Source organism: Arvicola amphibius, chromosome 4 (assembly GCF_903992535.2).
Source record: "Arvicola amphibius chromosome 4, mArvAmp1.2, whole genome shotgun sequence".
Taxonomy (NCBI): domain Eukaryota; kingdom Metazoa; phylum Chordata; class Mammalia; order Rodentia; family Cricetidae; genus Arvicola; species Arvicola amphibius.
Window position 1 is genome coordinate 106,109,295 of NC_052050.1, and position 14,850 is coordinate 106,124,144.

The window sequence follows — 14,850 nt, forward strand, 5'->3', positions numbered from 1 at the left end:
TAGAAGTTGAAGATCCCGGCTAAGAAGCCAGAAGACACAGAGGCTCACAGTTAAGGGCTTGGTGGCCAGTACAAATGCAGAAAGTAAATCCATGCCAGAGATGTCAGCACACAGCTCCAAGAGATTCTATGCCCTCTTTCAGCCTCTGAGGGCACTGAACTCACCTGCAGAAACCCACCAGACACATACATAATTAAAACAGATCTGCTTTTCTTTGTTTATCGAGACAGGGTTTCTTCATATAGTCCTGGCTGTCCTGGAACTCGCTATGTAGACCAGGCTTGCGTCGAACTGCCTGCATCTGCCTCATAAGCGCAGGAACTAAAGGCGTGCGCCACCATGCGTGGCAAACTAAGATACATGGGATTTTTTTGTTTGTTTTCCTTTTTAAAGCTGATAGTATAGCTTCGTGCTTGCCTAGCATGCACGCTTTCCTGGCTTCCAATGCTAACTAACACTCTATAACCCCGGCGCACGCCTGTCATCGCCGACAGAAGGATCGGGAGTGCCAGATCACCCCCAAGTATACGAGGAGTTAGAGGTCAGCTTGAGTTTCCTGAGACCCAATCTCCAGAAAGCAGAAGTAAACAATAAAATACGTAAACAAAGGGGATGGCTGCCGACGGCTGCTTTCAGTTCTCCTTCCCTATGTCAGCACGCGTCTGCACGGTCGCTTCAGAAGACACGTCGCTGTTCCACTTCTGTCTGACGCCGATGTTGGGAAGCCGGGATTGTGTGATTCGCCAAGCCTGAACGGTGCACGAGGCTGTGAAGGACGCAGAGGACTGAGAGCGCCCGGACGCTCTCGCAGGAACGCAGAAACCCAAATGTTCAAGCCAGGTCCGCTCCACACGCTCTAGCGCGTAGCGGAACGGCGGCGGTCCCGCGCAGGCGCCAAGAGTCTCCCACGCATGCGCCTCGCTACCCCCACACCCCCGTGCGTGTTACTCACACAGCCTCTTCCCGCCCTCTTCCAGTCCTCACTTGCGGGGTTTCCCGGCGACAGCCGTAAATGGCGCGCCAAAGCGGCCCGCGAGGCCGTCGTAAACGTCTCCCTTTGCGCCACTTCCGGCCGGCTTCTGCGGACGGTGCTGGTGGGCGAGCGTGAGGCGCCGGAGGTCGTTCCCAGCGGCTGCAGCCATGGAGATGCCGCTGCCGCCAGACGGTGAGATCCATCCCTGAGCGGAGATCATTAGGTTCTCCCCGCGTGCCCCCGCCGGCTGGTCGTGCCTCTCCAAGTTCCCGGCTCGGAGACGAAGCGCGCTACGGCCTCGCCGCTCCTCCCGCGGCCTCTCCCGTGGGTCCCCACATTCCAGCGCGCGCGCTTGGCCCTATTCAGGACCCGTACACCGCCGCCTCGCTGCGGCCCGCCCCAGAGGACCCTGGCCCGATCCCCGGGTTCGAGCTGCCCCCATTGACGCCTTTTCCTCCGTCCTGCAGACCAGGAGCTTCGAAATGTCATCGACAAGCTCGCTCAGTTTGTGGCTCGCAACGGGCCCGAGTTCGAGAAAATGACGATGGAGAAACAGAAGGACAACCCGAAATTCTCGTTTCTGTTTGGAGGCGAGTTCTACAGTTACTACAAATGCAAGCTGGCTCTGGAGCAGCAGCAGCGTGAGTCCCCCCGGCCCTCGGCCGCCTCAGCATTCAGTCCGGTCCCCGCCGCAGCCTTTTTCTTTGGGGTCGCATGTTTCGCGGTCTGCAAAACCGGGCGGTTCTGTCTCTGACTGTTCTTTCTGTCGTTCCTGGGGCCCTGCACTAAGATAGACTGTTGAATCTGTGTGCCTAAGGAGTCATACATTGAAGTGTCATAAACTCTCTTTCCGGGCGCTGGTCGGGAGTTCCTGGATTGTCTTTGCCCAGGGGATGACGGGTCTGCAGGAAGGCGGGAAGCAGAGTCTTGTATCTGGGGCAGGAACTGTGTAGCCCATTCTAAAGACTGAGACCAGAGGCTTCAGCGTTTCAGATGCATAGATCAGAAAGTTTCCCCTTTAGTTTCTGCAGCGTTTTTTCTTTTTCTTTTTCTCTTTTAATTGGTTTTTGACACAGCTTCACTCTGCAGCTCTGGCCATCCTGGAGTCAGCTTTGTAGACCAGGCTGGCCTCAAACTCAGAGATCTCTGCCTTCCAAGTGCTGGGATTAAAGACATGTGCACCACCCTGCCTGGCCTAACTGTACCTTAAAATGTCCAACTAGGTGAGCATCAAGAAACACATGATAATAAAAATAAAATTTAAAAGCCAGATGTGGTGGGTCAGCCCTTTAATCCTAGCACTCAGAAAACAGAGGCAGTTGGATCTCTGAGTTTGAGGCCAGTCCCATCTACACATCAAGTTCCAGTACTGGCATGACTGCATAGACCCAGTCTCAGAAAACTGGGGAAAAAAAAAAGAAAATAGTTAGGAAGCACAGGTGGTCTGTGAGGTCTCACATTGTAGCACAGGTTGGTCTGGCAGCATGTTATTCAGACTGGCTTCCAACTCAAAGCAAACTTGCATCGGCTTTTCAGGTGTTTGGGATTACAAGTGAAAGCCAGCATACCCCAGCTTTGAATGACAACACTGTCCTGGGTAACTCTTAACGCCTGGGTGAGCTGTTGGAATGAGTGCTTGCCCTTGCAAAGCTACGGGCATTCAAAGGTGACAGCTGCCAAACCACAGTCCTGATGCCAAATACTTTCTTTGGTGTGCTCTAGCATTATGTTGTGGATGGTTGATAGAAAACTTGTATATATCAAACTTTTAAACTATAGATTTTTATAGAAAACAGACAAACTTGAGCCCATGGAGCACAGGGACTTAAAGAAGCTGTATGTTCAGAGAGGAGCCACCAGTGGCCACAAGTGTGAGCTGGAGGAGGGTTTGATATGGAGAGTTCTGATATACCAATGTGGACTAGAGTCTGTGGGTCATAAGGTTTTGTCTCCTATTTAGTCTTGGTAGAGGTCAGCTGTTTGATGTCACTTAGCCTTCGAGCACCAAGTTCATAACCATCCTAAGGCAACAGAGAGCCACAGAGAGTTCCAACACAACAGGCTGGAGTTGGGGAGAGGGCTGACCTAATAAGGGGGTCAGCGTGAGCGTGGAGGCAGGTGGTATCAAAGGTAGACTTGGGGATAGGTGAGGGGTGGCAAGTGGGAGTAAGTTTTGATAGTGCCTTGGAGTGAATGTCCCTGGGAGCTGTACAGGAAGTCTGCCCATACTTCCCATCTGGACAGTGTCACTTGTTAGGGTGTAGACTTAGAGCTGGAAAAGGGAAAGGAAAATGCATGGAAGCCATGGCAGATTTGGGCTGGGATCAGGAGGGCATTCCGAGAGCCATGCCATAGTAGGATCTACTGAACATGACAGGGACAGCCAGGGGCAAACTGGAGGGAGAGTCTTAGGAAAGCTGGGGGGGGGGGGCACAGGCTGAGGATGATAGGTGGTGGAAGTCCAGAAGAGGGTTTGGGTTTGACCCATAAGGGAGGAGTTGCTTGCTGAGGAGCTATAAGCGTCACCTGAACATTAAGCTCAGAAAGGGCTGTGGGCTCAGTATTTTATCGCTAAACCTTGGACTGGTCTAGAATGGCACTTTGCAAGCACTGTGGTGAAGGCTAGTGCTGAGTTGTTGGTTAAAACTTCCAGTCCACTGTCACCATGGCCTTATATTTGCAAAGTGCAATAAAAGTGTGAGTTGTGGGCTGTTGCCTTTCCCTTAGATTATCTGCTGGGCAAGACTGCTCCACAGGCCTTGTCTGCTGTGTGCATAGGGCCGCACTGCTACAGGACACAGTTCCTTACTAGGTATGATGCAGGCAGAGGCTGATTAGTGTGAGGGGTATGTCCACCCTCATCTGGATGGACCGCTATGCCGGCTGGAGTGCAGGAGCAAGATCCAGGCTTGGACTGGGAAAGCCCAGTGCTGTCGTGAGTGAAGGTCCAGGCCATCAGTGGCTCCTCCAGAGTGAAGCTCTCCCCAAAGGAGTGTGGAATTTACAGCTTAAACCAGGCCAACTTGTGGATGCTACTAAGGCCTAAGTGGGACTCACCCCCTTGCCATACTTTGTTTTTGCTCAAAGTTCATTTCCTTTGGGTAAGCCTCAGAGGTTCCCACAGATTGGCCATGTTGTTGGGATCAGGCAGGGCCCAGAAGTAGAGGGTAAGCAGGCCATCTTGTTGAAGTCCTGCCTGCAGGCAGGGAAGTCCCTTTTCTCCAGACATACTGATACCTCATCTGGCCAGCATGGGCCCAGACACTGTCATACCAGTGTGTTATTGGTGGTTTAAGCTAGGTGATCCTGGATGCTGGTCCAAGGCCTGCAGATTGAAAGGATCACCACAGGAGGTGTGGCAGGTCTTGGGGATACTCCATCCCTGTGTGTGCTGGCCAGACCTTCAGAATATGTCTTGAGTGAAGGGAGAGTTTAGGGACCAGCCACATGGAACAAACACACCCCTAGGATAGATACCACATCTCCAGCAATGGCCATAGTACCTCAGTCCTGGCTAAGAAGGGAAGATGGGCAGATTCAGCCTGTGTGGTGAGGAGGTGGTACAAAGGCAGCTTTGATAATCTCCAGGAAGACCAGGCACAACAGGGAAAAAAAGCACGGGCAGGTTGGCGAGTGAACTTAGCTTTCTTCCATCAACCCCTCCATACTGGTCAAACCTGATGCATCGCAGGGAACCTGGGGCTGGCCCTAGGCTCACAGGACCCATCTCTCTCCTACTAGTCATCTGCAAGCAGCAGGCCCCAGAGCTGGAGCCAACTGCAACCATGCCCCCTCTGCCACAACCTCCGCTAGCTCCCACGGCACCCCTCACTCCGGCCCAGGGCACCCCGTCAATGGACGAGCTCATCCAGCAGAGCCAGTGGAGTCTTCAGCAGCAGGAGCAGCACCTGCTGGCCCTGCGTCAGGTACAGCTGTTTCTTGGGCTAGTGACCATGGGGTCACCTTCCAGTAGGACTGTGGAACATTCACAGGTGTTGCTAGGTAGACTTGTGGATGCCACCACCTAGTGACTTGGTGCCTATCAGGCTGAGTAGGGAGGAAATTCATTGTCCCATCTGTTAGGCTGATCCTATTGCCAAGTTCTCTAGGGAGGAGAATCAGAAATGAAAAGAATGATGTACGGACCTGAGTACTAGCCCCACTTGTGTTTCCTTGCTTGCTCTTGTCACACACCAGGCGTATGTGTTTGCTGCCCATCATAGACTGGACACCAGAACTGGCCTCTTAGTCTTAACTGGCTTGATGGCCCATACTTAGCATTTGTGGTTTGGGTTTGGGTTTGGTTTGGTTTGCTTTTGAGACAGCATCTCCCCAAGCTGTCCTAGAATCACAGTCTCTGCCTCAGCCTCCCAAGGGCTAGGATCATGGGTGCCTACCACATGTTAGCCCTCATTCCTGCCTCCCTGGCTTCATTTTCCTGTTAGCCGAGGCCTGTTCTGCCTACTGTGGTGCCTACTGTCACAGGATTTGGCATATGCTAAAAACAGATACCGGTGTGTCTGCTAGAGCCCTTGTTCACACCACCTGTCCCTTATGGCCTTCCCAGGAGCAAGTGACTGCAGCTGTGGCACATGCAGTGGAGCAGCAGATGCAGAAGCTGCTGGAAGAGACACAGTTGGACATGAGCGAGTTCGACAACCTGCTACAGCCCATCATTGACACCTGCACTAAGGATGCCATCTCGGTGAGGCTCAGTGTGGGGTGGGGGTGCTGTCACCTGCCTGACCACCCACTCACCCTGGCCTGACTCTCAGGCTGGGAAGAACTGGATGTTCAGCAATGCCAAGTCCCCACCACACTGCGAGCTGATGGCAGGCCACCTGCGCAACCGCATCACCGCCGATGGAGCACATTTCGAGCTGCGACTGCACCTCATCTATCTGATCAATGATGTGCTGCACCACTGGTGAGTACGCGATCCCTCGGGCCATAGCCCACACCTGTAATTAAGGGTCTCCCTCCCAGCTCACCAGACCACCCCTGCTACACACACACTGTCCACTGCTTCCCCTCCCAGGACAGTGTCTGGCACCTGCAGAAGGCAGGCCTTGGGTTCTGCTGCCTCCTTTCTACTTCCGCAGCCATCATGTGTCTGCTTTAGGCTGCTGTCCTCCCTCCCCACCACTGTTCCTCACAGCCAGACACATGGCTGCTACACTGTGTGGACCCTGCCTCCCCTCTGTTCAGATAGATCCTGGGGGCTGCTTTTGATGACTCTCTGCCTATCAGACTTCTCCTTTGCGCTATGGCTCCAGCCTCTTAGGGCCTGGGAGGTGTGTCTCTGCATGGCTACTGGGTGAAGTTGATGGAGGAAACCAGAACCCAGAACTCTGGCCAGAGGCAGGTGGAGGAGTTCCATGCTAGTGACACATGCTGACAGTCAGCTAAGCTGACTGCCTCCCTGCCTTTCAGCATGGCCATGACAACCAGGACACCTGATAAGTGTGCATGACTCCCAGGAGAGCAGGAGAAGCTGGCCTGCTCCCTCCCTCCCTGCCTGGTCTCCATTTCTGTCCTGCTGGGAAGTGGGCAGTTGGCTCTGCTACCTACGCCCTCCTGCACTGCTCCTTTTTCTCTCAGTGGCTTGCTGCTGCCTCTGAGGACAGAGCCTCTGCTCAGATGGCCTCTCCCCCACTCCCTGCTATACTCTTCACCTGGACTCACACAGAAGTCCGGCCTGCAGTGCCTTTCGTTACCCAGTTCCTGCCAGTCCTTGCTGCCCTGTGACCTCAGCTGTGGGAGCTGAAGCTGCTAGCCTCTGTCTGCATCTTTCCTGGGTCGGCATATGGTTGCTGAGCCACTGTCACACAAGAGGCCTGGATTCACCATACTGCACAGCTGGAGGGGCCTTCCTGGGCTGTTTCTTCCTCTTTGTCCCCTCTCAGTGGCACTGGACACAAAACCCAAGGTCTTGGCACATGGCATGCAAATGCTGTGCCTGGGGCTGACCATAACCTTTGTGGGTGGTTAGGCTCCAAGAAGCCTCCTCAGTGGCCCTATGGGGCTGGGGAATCCCTGCTGAGCGGGTTGTTGAACCTGCTTGGGCACAGTGGTAACTAGGTCCTGACCACAGCAGCCCCATTGCACCCTTTGCACATATGCAAGCACTCTGGTAGGCCCTTGTGATAGTGAAGGCCTTGTTCTGAATAGCCCTGGGGTACACACTCTTGTCTCCCAAGACAAGGCACCTGCATTGTAGATAGTCCTGTGTGGTTGGGGGGCATTTCCTGAGGAGAGGGTGCTGTAGCTGCAGCCGCATGGTAACGGGTGCGTGGCCGGGTCCCGCCCCAGGGCCCTGACGCGCGGAAGGTCTCTCCCTCACAGCCAGCGCAAGCAGGCCCGGGAGCTGCTGGCTGCCCTGCAGAAGGTGGTGGTGCCTATCTACTGCACTAGCTTCCTGGCTGTGGAGGAGGATAAGCAGCAGAAGATTGCCCGGGTATGAGGCTGCTAGGGCTGGGTGGGCGGGTGAGCAGCTGGGCTGAGTGGCATGACCTCTGCCTCACGAGTCTTCCTCTGCACCAGCTCCTACAGCTGTGGGAGAAGAATGGCTACTTTGATGACTCCATCATTCAGCAGCTACAGAGCCCCGCCCTGGGACTTGGCCAGTACCAGGTGAGCGCCACACAGCAGGGGCTACCCATCACCACAAAGTCTTAAACTGTGGATGTTTTCATCACTGAGTCTGGCTGCATCTTACATACCTTTTAGCTATTGGGTTCCAGACTGGTATCTTGAATGGTGGTGTTTTCTCCACCAGGCTACTCTCATCAACGAGTACTCCTCAGTGGTGCAGCCTGTGCAGCTGGCTTTCCAGCAGCAAATCCAGAGCCTCAAGACACAGCATGAAGAGTTCGTCAGCAGCCTGGCCCAGCAGCAGCAACAGCAGCAGCAGCAGCCACAGCCACAGATTCAGCTGCCTCAGATGGAAGCAGAAGTGAAGGCCACACCCCCACCAGCAGCACCTCCCCCAACCCCAGCACCTGCTCCTACCATCCCACCGACTACCCAGCCAGGTATGCAGTTCCCTCCACCTCTTAAAATGAATGCCTTGGCCAGGCGATGGTGGCACATATCTTTAATCCCAGCACTCGGGAGGCAGAGGCAAGCGGATCTCTATGAGTTTGAGGCCAGCCTGGTCTACAGAGTGAGTTCCGGGATAGGTTCCAAAGCTATACAGAGAAACCCTGTCTCGAAAAATCCAAAAAAACAAACAAACAAACAACAAAATACAAACAAAACAAAACAAAAAAAAAACCCTGAATGCCCTACACGTCAGAGAGCACTATTTATTCCCCTGGTCCCCTGGCTACCTGCTCCACAGCCTGCCCACTGCTGGGCCAAGAGTAATCCGCTTATGTGCCCAGACTAGGCCAGCAGTGTCTGCTCTGCATGGCCCCCAGAGTAGAAAAGAGGAGTCAGGCTAGTGCATTAATCCACATTTGGTACACTGTTCAAGGTGTGGTCCAGGGCTGGGGGACCTTAGCACGTATATAGCCCAGTCCTAAACACACACAACACACATGTCTGATCTCGTGTTTGTAGTGTATATGTGTATGTGTGTAAGGACCACTTATGAAGAAACCTGGGTAAGGTCTGAAGTGAGTACTCAGGAAGCTGAGGCAAGAGGATTTTAAGTTTTAGACCAGCGAGTGCTTGCCATGCAATCACAAGGGCCTCATTTTAAAAGTCAGGTGTAAGATGGGCAGTCGAGGCGCACGCCTTTAATCCCAGCACTCGGGAGGCAGAGGCAGGCGGATCTCTGTGAGTTCGAGGCCAGCCTGGTCTACAAGAGCTAGTTCCAGGACAGGCTCCAAAGCTACAGAGAAACCCTGTCTCGGGGAAGAAAAAAAAAAAAACAAAAAACAGAGAGAAAGATGGCTGGGTAGAGTAGTGTGTGTCGGCTCAGTGCTGGGGAGGCAGAGACAGCAGATCCCTGGAGTTCAGTGAGACTCTTGTCTCCAAAACCGAGGTGGAGACCAGTAGGGCAACTTGCAGGCGTCTGATGGCCTCAGTTTGATCCCTAGGATCCACAGGGTGGCAGGAGAGAGCCTGCTGCCAAGAGTTGCCCTCTGACTACCACGAGATGAGTTCACTAAAAAAAAATAATTTGAGCTGGGCAGTAGTGGTACCTATCTTTAATCCCAGCACTCGGGGGGTAGGGACAGGTGGATCTCTGTGAGTTCCAGGACAGCCAAGGCTACACAGAGAAACTGAGAAGCCCTGGGGGGTGGGGGTGGGGAGGAATGACAACTTGTAGACAAAACAGTGACATGTCATGAGCATGAAAATGTCTGCTCTTGTATCCCTAGAGGACTGTGATGGTGACATTGGCAGCAGTGGCTTTCAGTGACTTTAGGAACACAATTCTTTCCTGTCCTGGGCTGGGTTGGGGGTGTTAGGCTCAACAGTCCTTTCTCCTACTGACGAGCCACTCCTGATTGTCACCTGTGTTTAGATGACAACAAGCCTCCCATCCAGATGCCTGGTTCTTCAGAGTACGATGCCTCAGCAGGTGTTCAGGATCCTGCAGCTACTGGCCCTCGGGGTCCTGGCCCCCATGAGCAGATCCCGCCAAACAAGCCCCCTTGGTTTGATCAGCCTCACCCTGTTGCTCCTTGGGGTCAACAGCAGGTACTTCATCTGTTGAGACATGTGTGACAGAGTTAAAGGCCTGCTCTGTGTGCTCCTAGTAGGGTTGTGTGGGGCAGCAGGCAGGGGGCGGCCATAACAGCCCAGGGACAGTGAACCCTGAACAGACGCCCAGTACCACCATTGTTTGAGCCACTCAGGGTCCTCTTTGGCCTGTCCTTACTAGTGCAGCTTTCAGGTCTGTCAGGAAAGATAGAAGGAAGATCAGAAGTGGTGAGCTTTCCCCAGAGGCTACAGGTGCTGCAGGGACTCTGGGTGACTCAGACCAGAGCAGAGATCACATGGTACATGAGCAGCCCCGTAATTTGCTAGGTGAGATTGACTGGAGCATCTGGGTACAGCGTACTTTCCCATCAACAGGGCATGGCCATGCCACTGTAGAGAACACTTACGGGTGCCAGGGATGTGAACTACAGGTCTCAGATCTGAGCCTCACCCCTCAGCTTCAAGTTTAGTTGACAAGAGATGCACATCCCTGTCAACAGTACCCATGTCCCAGTGTGGGCTGTGAGCCTGCTGGGTGGGCACATGGGAACCTTTGAGGGAGGTATGTGACAAGCTTTGCGTAGGCTCAGTATGATCTATGGGATGGAGGGCTGGTCCACTGAGGCTTACCAGCCAGTATGGCAGTCCACCACCAAATCTTGAGGTTACAGGCATTAGCAGCCCATGTAGATGGCAAGGTGCTGGATTCCATCCCTAGAAGTGGGGGATAGAACCAGGCCATGGGACATGCTTGTAATTGCAGTCTTTGGAAGGCTGAGGTAGGAGGATTGAGTTCCAGGCTATCCTGGAACTGGAGTGGAGTGCCGCCCATACCCCTCTTCCCCAGTAAAAAAGACCTTGAAGCCAGCCAGGCTTCTTATCATGCCTTCATGGTACCTTAGAAACCATCCTGCACCAGGCGGCTGTGGTGCACGCCTTTAATCTTAGCATTTGGGAGGCTGAGGTAGGTGGATCTCTGTGAGTTCAAGGCCAGCCTGGTCTACAGAGCGAGTTCCAGGACAGGCTCCTAAGCTACACAGAGAAACCCTGTCTCAAAAGAAAAGAAAAAGAAATTATTCCTGCTATTGAGAATTCGGCCTTCTGCTTCTCTTGGAAGCCAGAGGAGAGAGCACTCTACTTACCTGGCATGGATCATGTAGCTTGCTGCCAAGCCTTGGGAGTGGTGGGGGACCTGTATGGTCTCTCTCTCCTGTACCAACCTAAGAAAGGCACCTGTTGTCCTGGAAAAAGAAACAAGGACAAGTGTCTAGGCTGACCTCAGGCAGTGTTCTGGGTGAGAGCGTCTTATGCTATAGAGTGGGGTGGTTTAAGGCACATGACCCAATTTGTTGGAATGTTTTGTGGTGTGGTACAGGATGTACCCCTGCTGTGTCCCACTAGGGATATGGTGCCCGTTGGGCCTGAGGGAGACACATTTGGTCCTACTTGCTTTAGATGTGAGGTTGTAGCCCTGGTGGGGACCTAGGAGAGAGAGGTAACTACAGACCTTGATCTCACGTCTGTGTTTTGCCTTGCAGCCCCCAGAGCAGCCTCCATACCCACACCACCAAGGTGGACCGCCTCACTGCCCACCCTGGAACAACAGCCATGAGGGCATGTGGGGCGAGCAGCGTGGGGACCCTGGCTGGAATGGGCAACGAGATGCTCCCTGGAACAACCAGCCAGATCCCAATTGGAATAACCAGTTTGAAGGACCATGGAACAATCAGCATGAGCCACCACCCTGGGGTGGTGCCCAGCGTGAGCCGCCTTTCCGGATGCAGCGGCCTCCCCACTTCCGTGGGCCCTTCCCACCCCACCAGCAGCACCCACAGTTCAACCAGCCTCCACACCCCCACAACTTCAACCGCTTCCCACCCCGCTTCATGCAGGATGACTTCCCCCCTCGTCACCCTTTTGAGCGACCACCCTACCCTCACCGCTTCGACTATCCCCAAGGAGACTTCCCCACAGGTGAGTGGGTAAGGCAATGTAGGAAGGCCTGTTGGGGTGTTCCAGGTATGCCTTGCTGTCAGTGTTGTGGAAGTGACAGGCATAGAATGGGTATGGAATGGGCAGACAAGGGTGGCCTCCACCCTGCGCCCACACGTACAGGCCAGTTGGACCTTTCTGTCTGTACTTCCAGCACCATTTTCCTGCTCTTGCCTTGCTGTCCTTCCCGGCTGTCTCTTGTGGTTGCTGTGTCAGCCTGAGCTGCACACAGAAGCCATAGACAAGAGTGTGCCTCAGTGGTAGAAATCCACACCCTATTACAGGGTCCTCAAGGCTGGCCTCAGGAAGGCTTTCCTCTGCATGTGTCCTCCCTGTTCTCTTCAGAGGACCTCAGGCAGTTGGGGTAGAGTCCACCAGAGTAGCCATAATGTTATGCTTCAAGGGCAGCTGCTGGCTCACCTGTCTTGAGTCCTGGCAGAGAAAGACCTCAACACCCCCAGCGAGGAGGTGGAAGTTCAGCTTGCTGCCACTGGGTACAATGGTGTGGTCCTTCAATCTTGTCACTTGAGACCCCTTAGCTGCATCCATATCTGTGAGAGTTCCAGGCCTCCTTATTGACCTTCTCACTCCACTTGACTACGGAGCAAGCTGGAGACAATGTTTTGTTTTGCAGAGATGGGACCTCCTCATCACCACCCTGGCCACCGCATGCCACACCCTGGGATCAATGAGCACCCGCCCTGGGCCGGGCCCCAGCACCCTGACTTTGGCCCTCCTCCCCACGGCTTCAATGGCCAGCCCCCCCACATGCGGCGACAAGGCCCACCTCACATCAACCATGATGACCCCAGCCTGGTCCCCAATGTACCCTACTTCGATCTTCCAGCGGGGTTAATGGCTCCCCTTGTGAAGGTGATACTGGACAGGGTGGTAGGTGGTAGTGTATGGTGGAAGGAAGGGCGTGCTGATGTTGGGCTGGGTTCCTGCCTTGCCGCTGTCTTCTACTGGGTGGCCAGGGAGGACTCCGCAGGGCACAGGCAATAGCGTATTCTCCTACAGCTGGAGGACCACGAGTACAAGCCTCTGGACCCCAAAGACATCCGCCTGCCACCCCCCATGCCACCCAGCGAGAGGCTGCTCGCAGCTGTGGAAGCCTTCTACAGCCCACCCTCCCATGACAGGCCGAGGAACAGGTAGGGAGGCTGGGCCCCAGGCTGGTTGAGCCCCTGCCCTCCTAGTCCAACTTGCAGGTGAGGACCTGGTTCCTCCAAACATTCTATGCATTGGTCTCAGACGCTGGGCATGGAGTATAGGCCTTGTGCCATCCAATGTTGGCCCAGCAGCCATTAAGAACAGCAAGTTTATGAGGTCACCTGGGATTCGGCTGCCTACCAGGTCCTTCCAGTGGGAAGGAAGTCTGAACACGTAGCAGAGCCCTAGCTGCCTCCTGGTTAGCTTCCTCCCTGGCCATTATGGCCCTTGGAGGCCATCCCAGGTCTCTCATAGGGGCCTTGTCTTACAGTGAGGGCTGGGAGCAGAACGGCCTCTATGAGTTCTTCCGAGCCAAGATGCGGGCGAGGCGGCGCAAGGGCCAGGAGAAAAGGAACAGGTGATCTGGGTGGGTGTCATGGGGCCAGCCCCGCGGTGTGTGGTGCCCTAACTGGCCATCCTCACTATGGCATTACCCCTGCAGCGGCCCCTCCAGGTCACGCAGCAGGTCCAAGAGCCGAGGCCGCTCATCATCTCGCTCCAGCTCACGCTCCTCGAAGTCTTCGCGCTCCTCCTCACGCTCACGATCCCGCTCCCGTTCCCGCTCTTCCTCACGCTCCAGGTCCAGGTAGGCACGTGGGGGCATTGGGAAGCCCATGTACACTGCTCCTACCAGCCCTCCATTGTCCCACTGTCCCCACAGAAGCCGCAGCAGGTCACGCTCTTCCAGAAGCCGCTCACGCTCCAGATCCAGATCCAGGTCCAAGTCATACTCTCCGGGGAGGCGGCGCCGCTCCAGGTCCAGGAGCCCCACCCCACCGTAAGCCGCTGGTGTCGGGTATTCAGAGGCACCCCTATTGCTGAAGGGAAGGTGGCATCACTCAGACCAACTGGGCCAGTCCACAGGCCCTTTCCTACCATGCTTAAATGGCTGCTGTCCGTGCTCTAAGTCAAATTATAGAGTTCATCACCTTACCACATGGCTCTCTTCATTCCAGCTCCGCAGCTGGCCTGGGTTCTAATTCAGCACCTCCCATACCGGACTCAAGGCTTGGAGAAGAGAACAAAGGCCATCAGATGCTGGTGAAGATGGGTGAGTACCTGAGTCAGTGCCAGCTTCCTGCATGGGACCCTGCTGGGGGTTCAGTGGTCATAGCCTTGCCATGTGCACCTTCTTTACTCCCTCAAGGTTGGAGCGGGTCTGGTGGCCTTGGTGCAAAGGAGCAGGGCATCCAGGACCCCATTAAGGGTGGTGATGTCCGGGATAAGTGGGACCAGTACAAGGGCGTGGGCGTGGCCCTGGATGACCCTTATGAGAATTACCGCCGCAACAAGAGCTACTCCTTCATTGCCCGCATGAAGGCCCGCGATGAGTGTGAGTAATGGTGTGGGTGGGCAGGGCGGGCATAGTCTGCTGGAAAGGTGGGAGTGACGACCCTGTTCTCACACAGTCTCCACGTTTGGGGCGAGAAAGGAGGAGAAGGAAGACTAACACAGGCCTCGGGTGGCGCTGCTCAGTGTGGAAGTGGCTCCAGCTTGGCTTGCCCATGTCCTGGAGGAGGTGCTGCAGATACCTCGGCCTCTCAGTGCCAGGAGAGCAAAGCTCAAACCAAGACCACCCCCACCCCCACCCCAGAGCCAGGTAGTGAGACCCGCACTGCACGTGACAGCTGGGAAAGGAAGGTCAGAAGGAATTTCATTTTGGTTCCACCTGGTTTTGTGTTAGAAAAGCGAAGCCTGACTCCTTATGTGTGGGGTCGGGAGACCCTACTCCTCCTCCGTCGTTTAGCTGCATTTTACCCTTCCTCAAACGTTAGCTGTTTTCTATCAGCTGGACACAGCTTCCGAGGAGACGGGGTCAGAAAAAGATGGCCTCCCCAGAGTCCTTCCACCCAGCACAGCGCCTCAGCCTGCAGCTCCCGCCTGGGGAGCCCAACACCAGCGAGGAGCATCCCAGAGCATGGGGTGCCATGGAGTGCGGGGCACCAGCCGGGCAGCACTTCCTGGGCTGTTTGATTTGTGTGCCCAGCCATTCCCAGAGAAGGAGGGAGGGAGGGAGG

At 54.9% G+C, this 14,850-nt stretch overlaps 1 protein-coding gene across 2 annotated transcripts; it reads left to right on the forward strand.

Annotated features, from left to right (window-relative positions):
* Window positions 1-1,075: 1,075 nt before the first annotated feature.
* Window positions 1,076-14,839, forward strand: LOC119811780 (calcium homeostasis endoplasmic reticulum protein). Of its 2 annotated transcripts, none has more exons than XM_038325794.1 (18): window positions 1,076-1,165; window positions 1,441-1,614; window positions 4,715-4,899; window positions 5,541-5,678; window positions 5,749-5,900; window positions 7,286-7,430; window positions 7,517-7,606; window positions 7,752-8,007; window positions 9,450-9,625; window positions 11,167-11,602; window positions 12,255-12,493; window positions 12,641-12,774; window positions 13,104-13,190; window positions 13,275-13,418; window positions 13,494-13,610; window positions 13,789-13,883; window positions 13,980-14,165; window positions 14,242-14,839. In XM_038325794.1, the coding sequence occupies exons 1-18, from the start codon at window positions 1,141-1,143 to the stop codon at window positions 14,280-14,282; spliced, it is 2,820 nt and encodes a 939-aa protein (XP_038181722.1). In that variant the 5' UTR covers window positions 1,076-1,140; the 3' UTR covers window positions 14,283-14,839. The 2 variants fall into 2 exon arrangements, with proteins under 2 accessions (XP_038181722.1, XP_038181723.1); XM_038325795.1 differs by having other exon boundaries at window positions 7,319-7,430.
* Window positions 14,840-14,850: the final 11 nt, after the last annotated feature.

Bases quoted from the DNA above. Each gene is read 5' to 3' on its own strand.
- LOC119811780 (XM_038325794.1), top strand. From the start codon at position 1,141: ATGGAGATGCCGCTGCCGCCAGACG. The intron at 13,191-13,274 runs GTGATCTGGGTG...TTACCCCTGCAG, and splicing joins GGCCAGGAGAAAAGGAACAG to CGGCCCCTCCAGGTCACGCA. The intron at 13,419-13,493 runs GTAGGCACGTGG...CTGTCCCCACAG, and splicing joins TCCTCACGCTCCAGGTCCAG to AAGCCGCAGCAGGTCACGCT.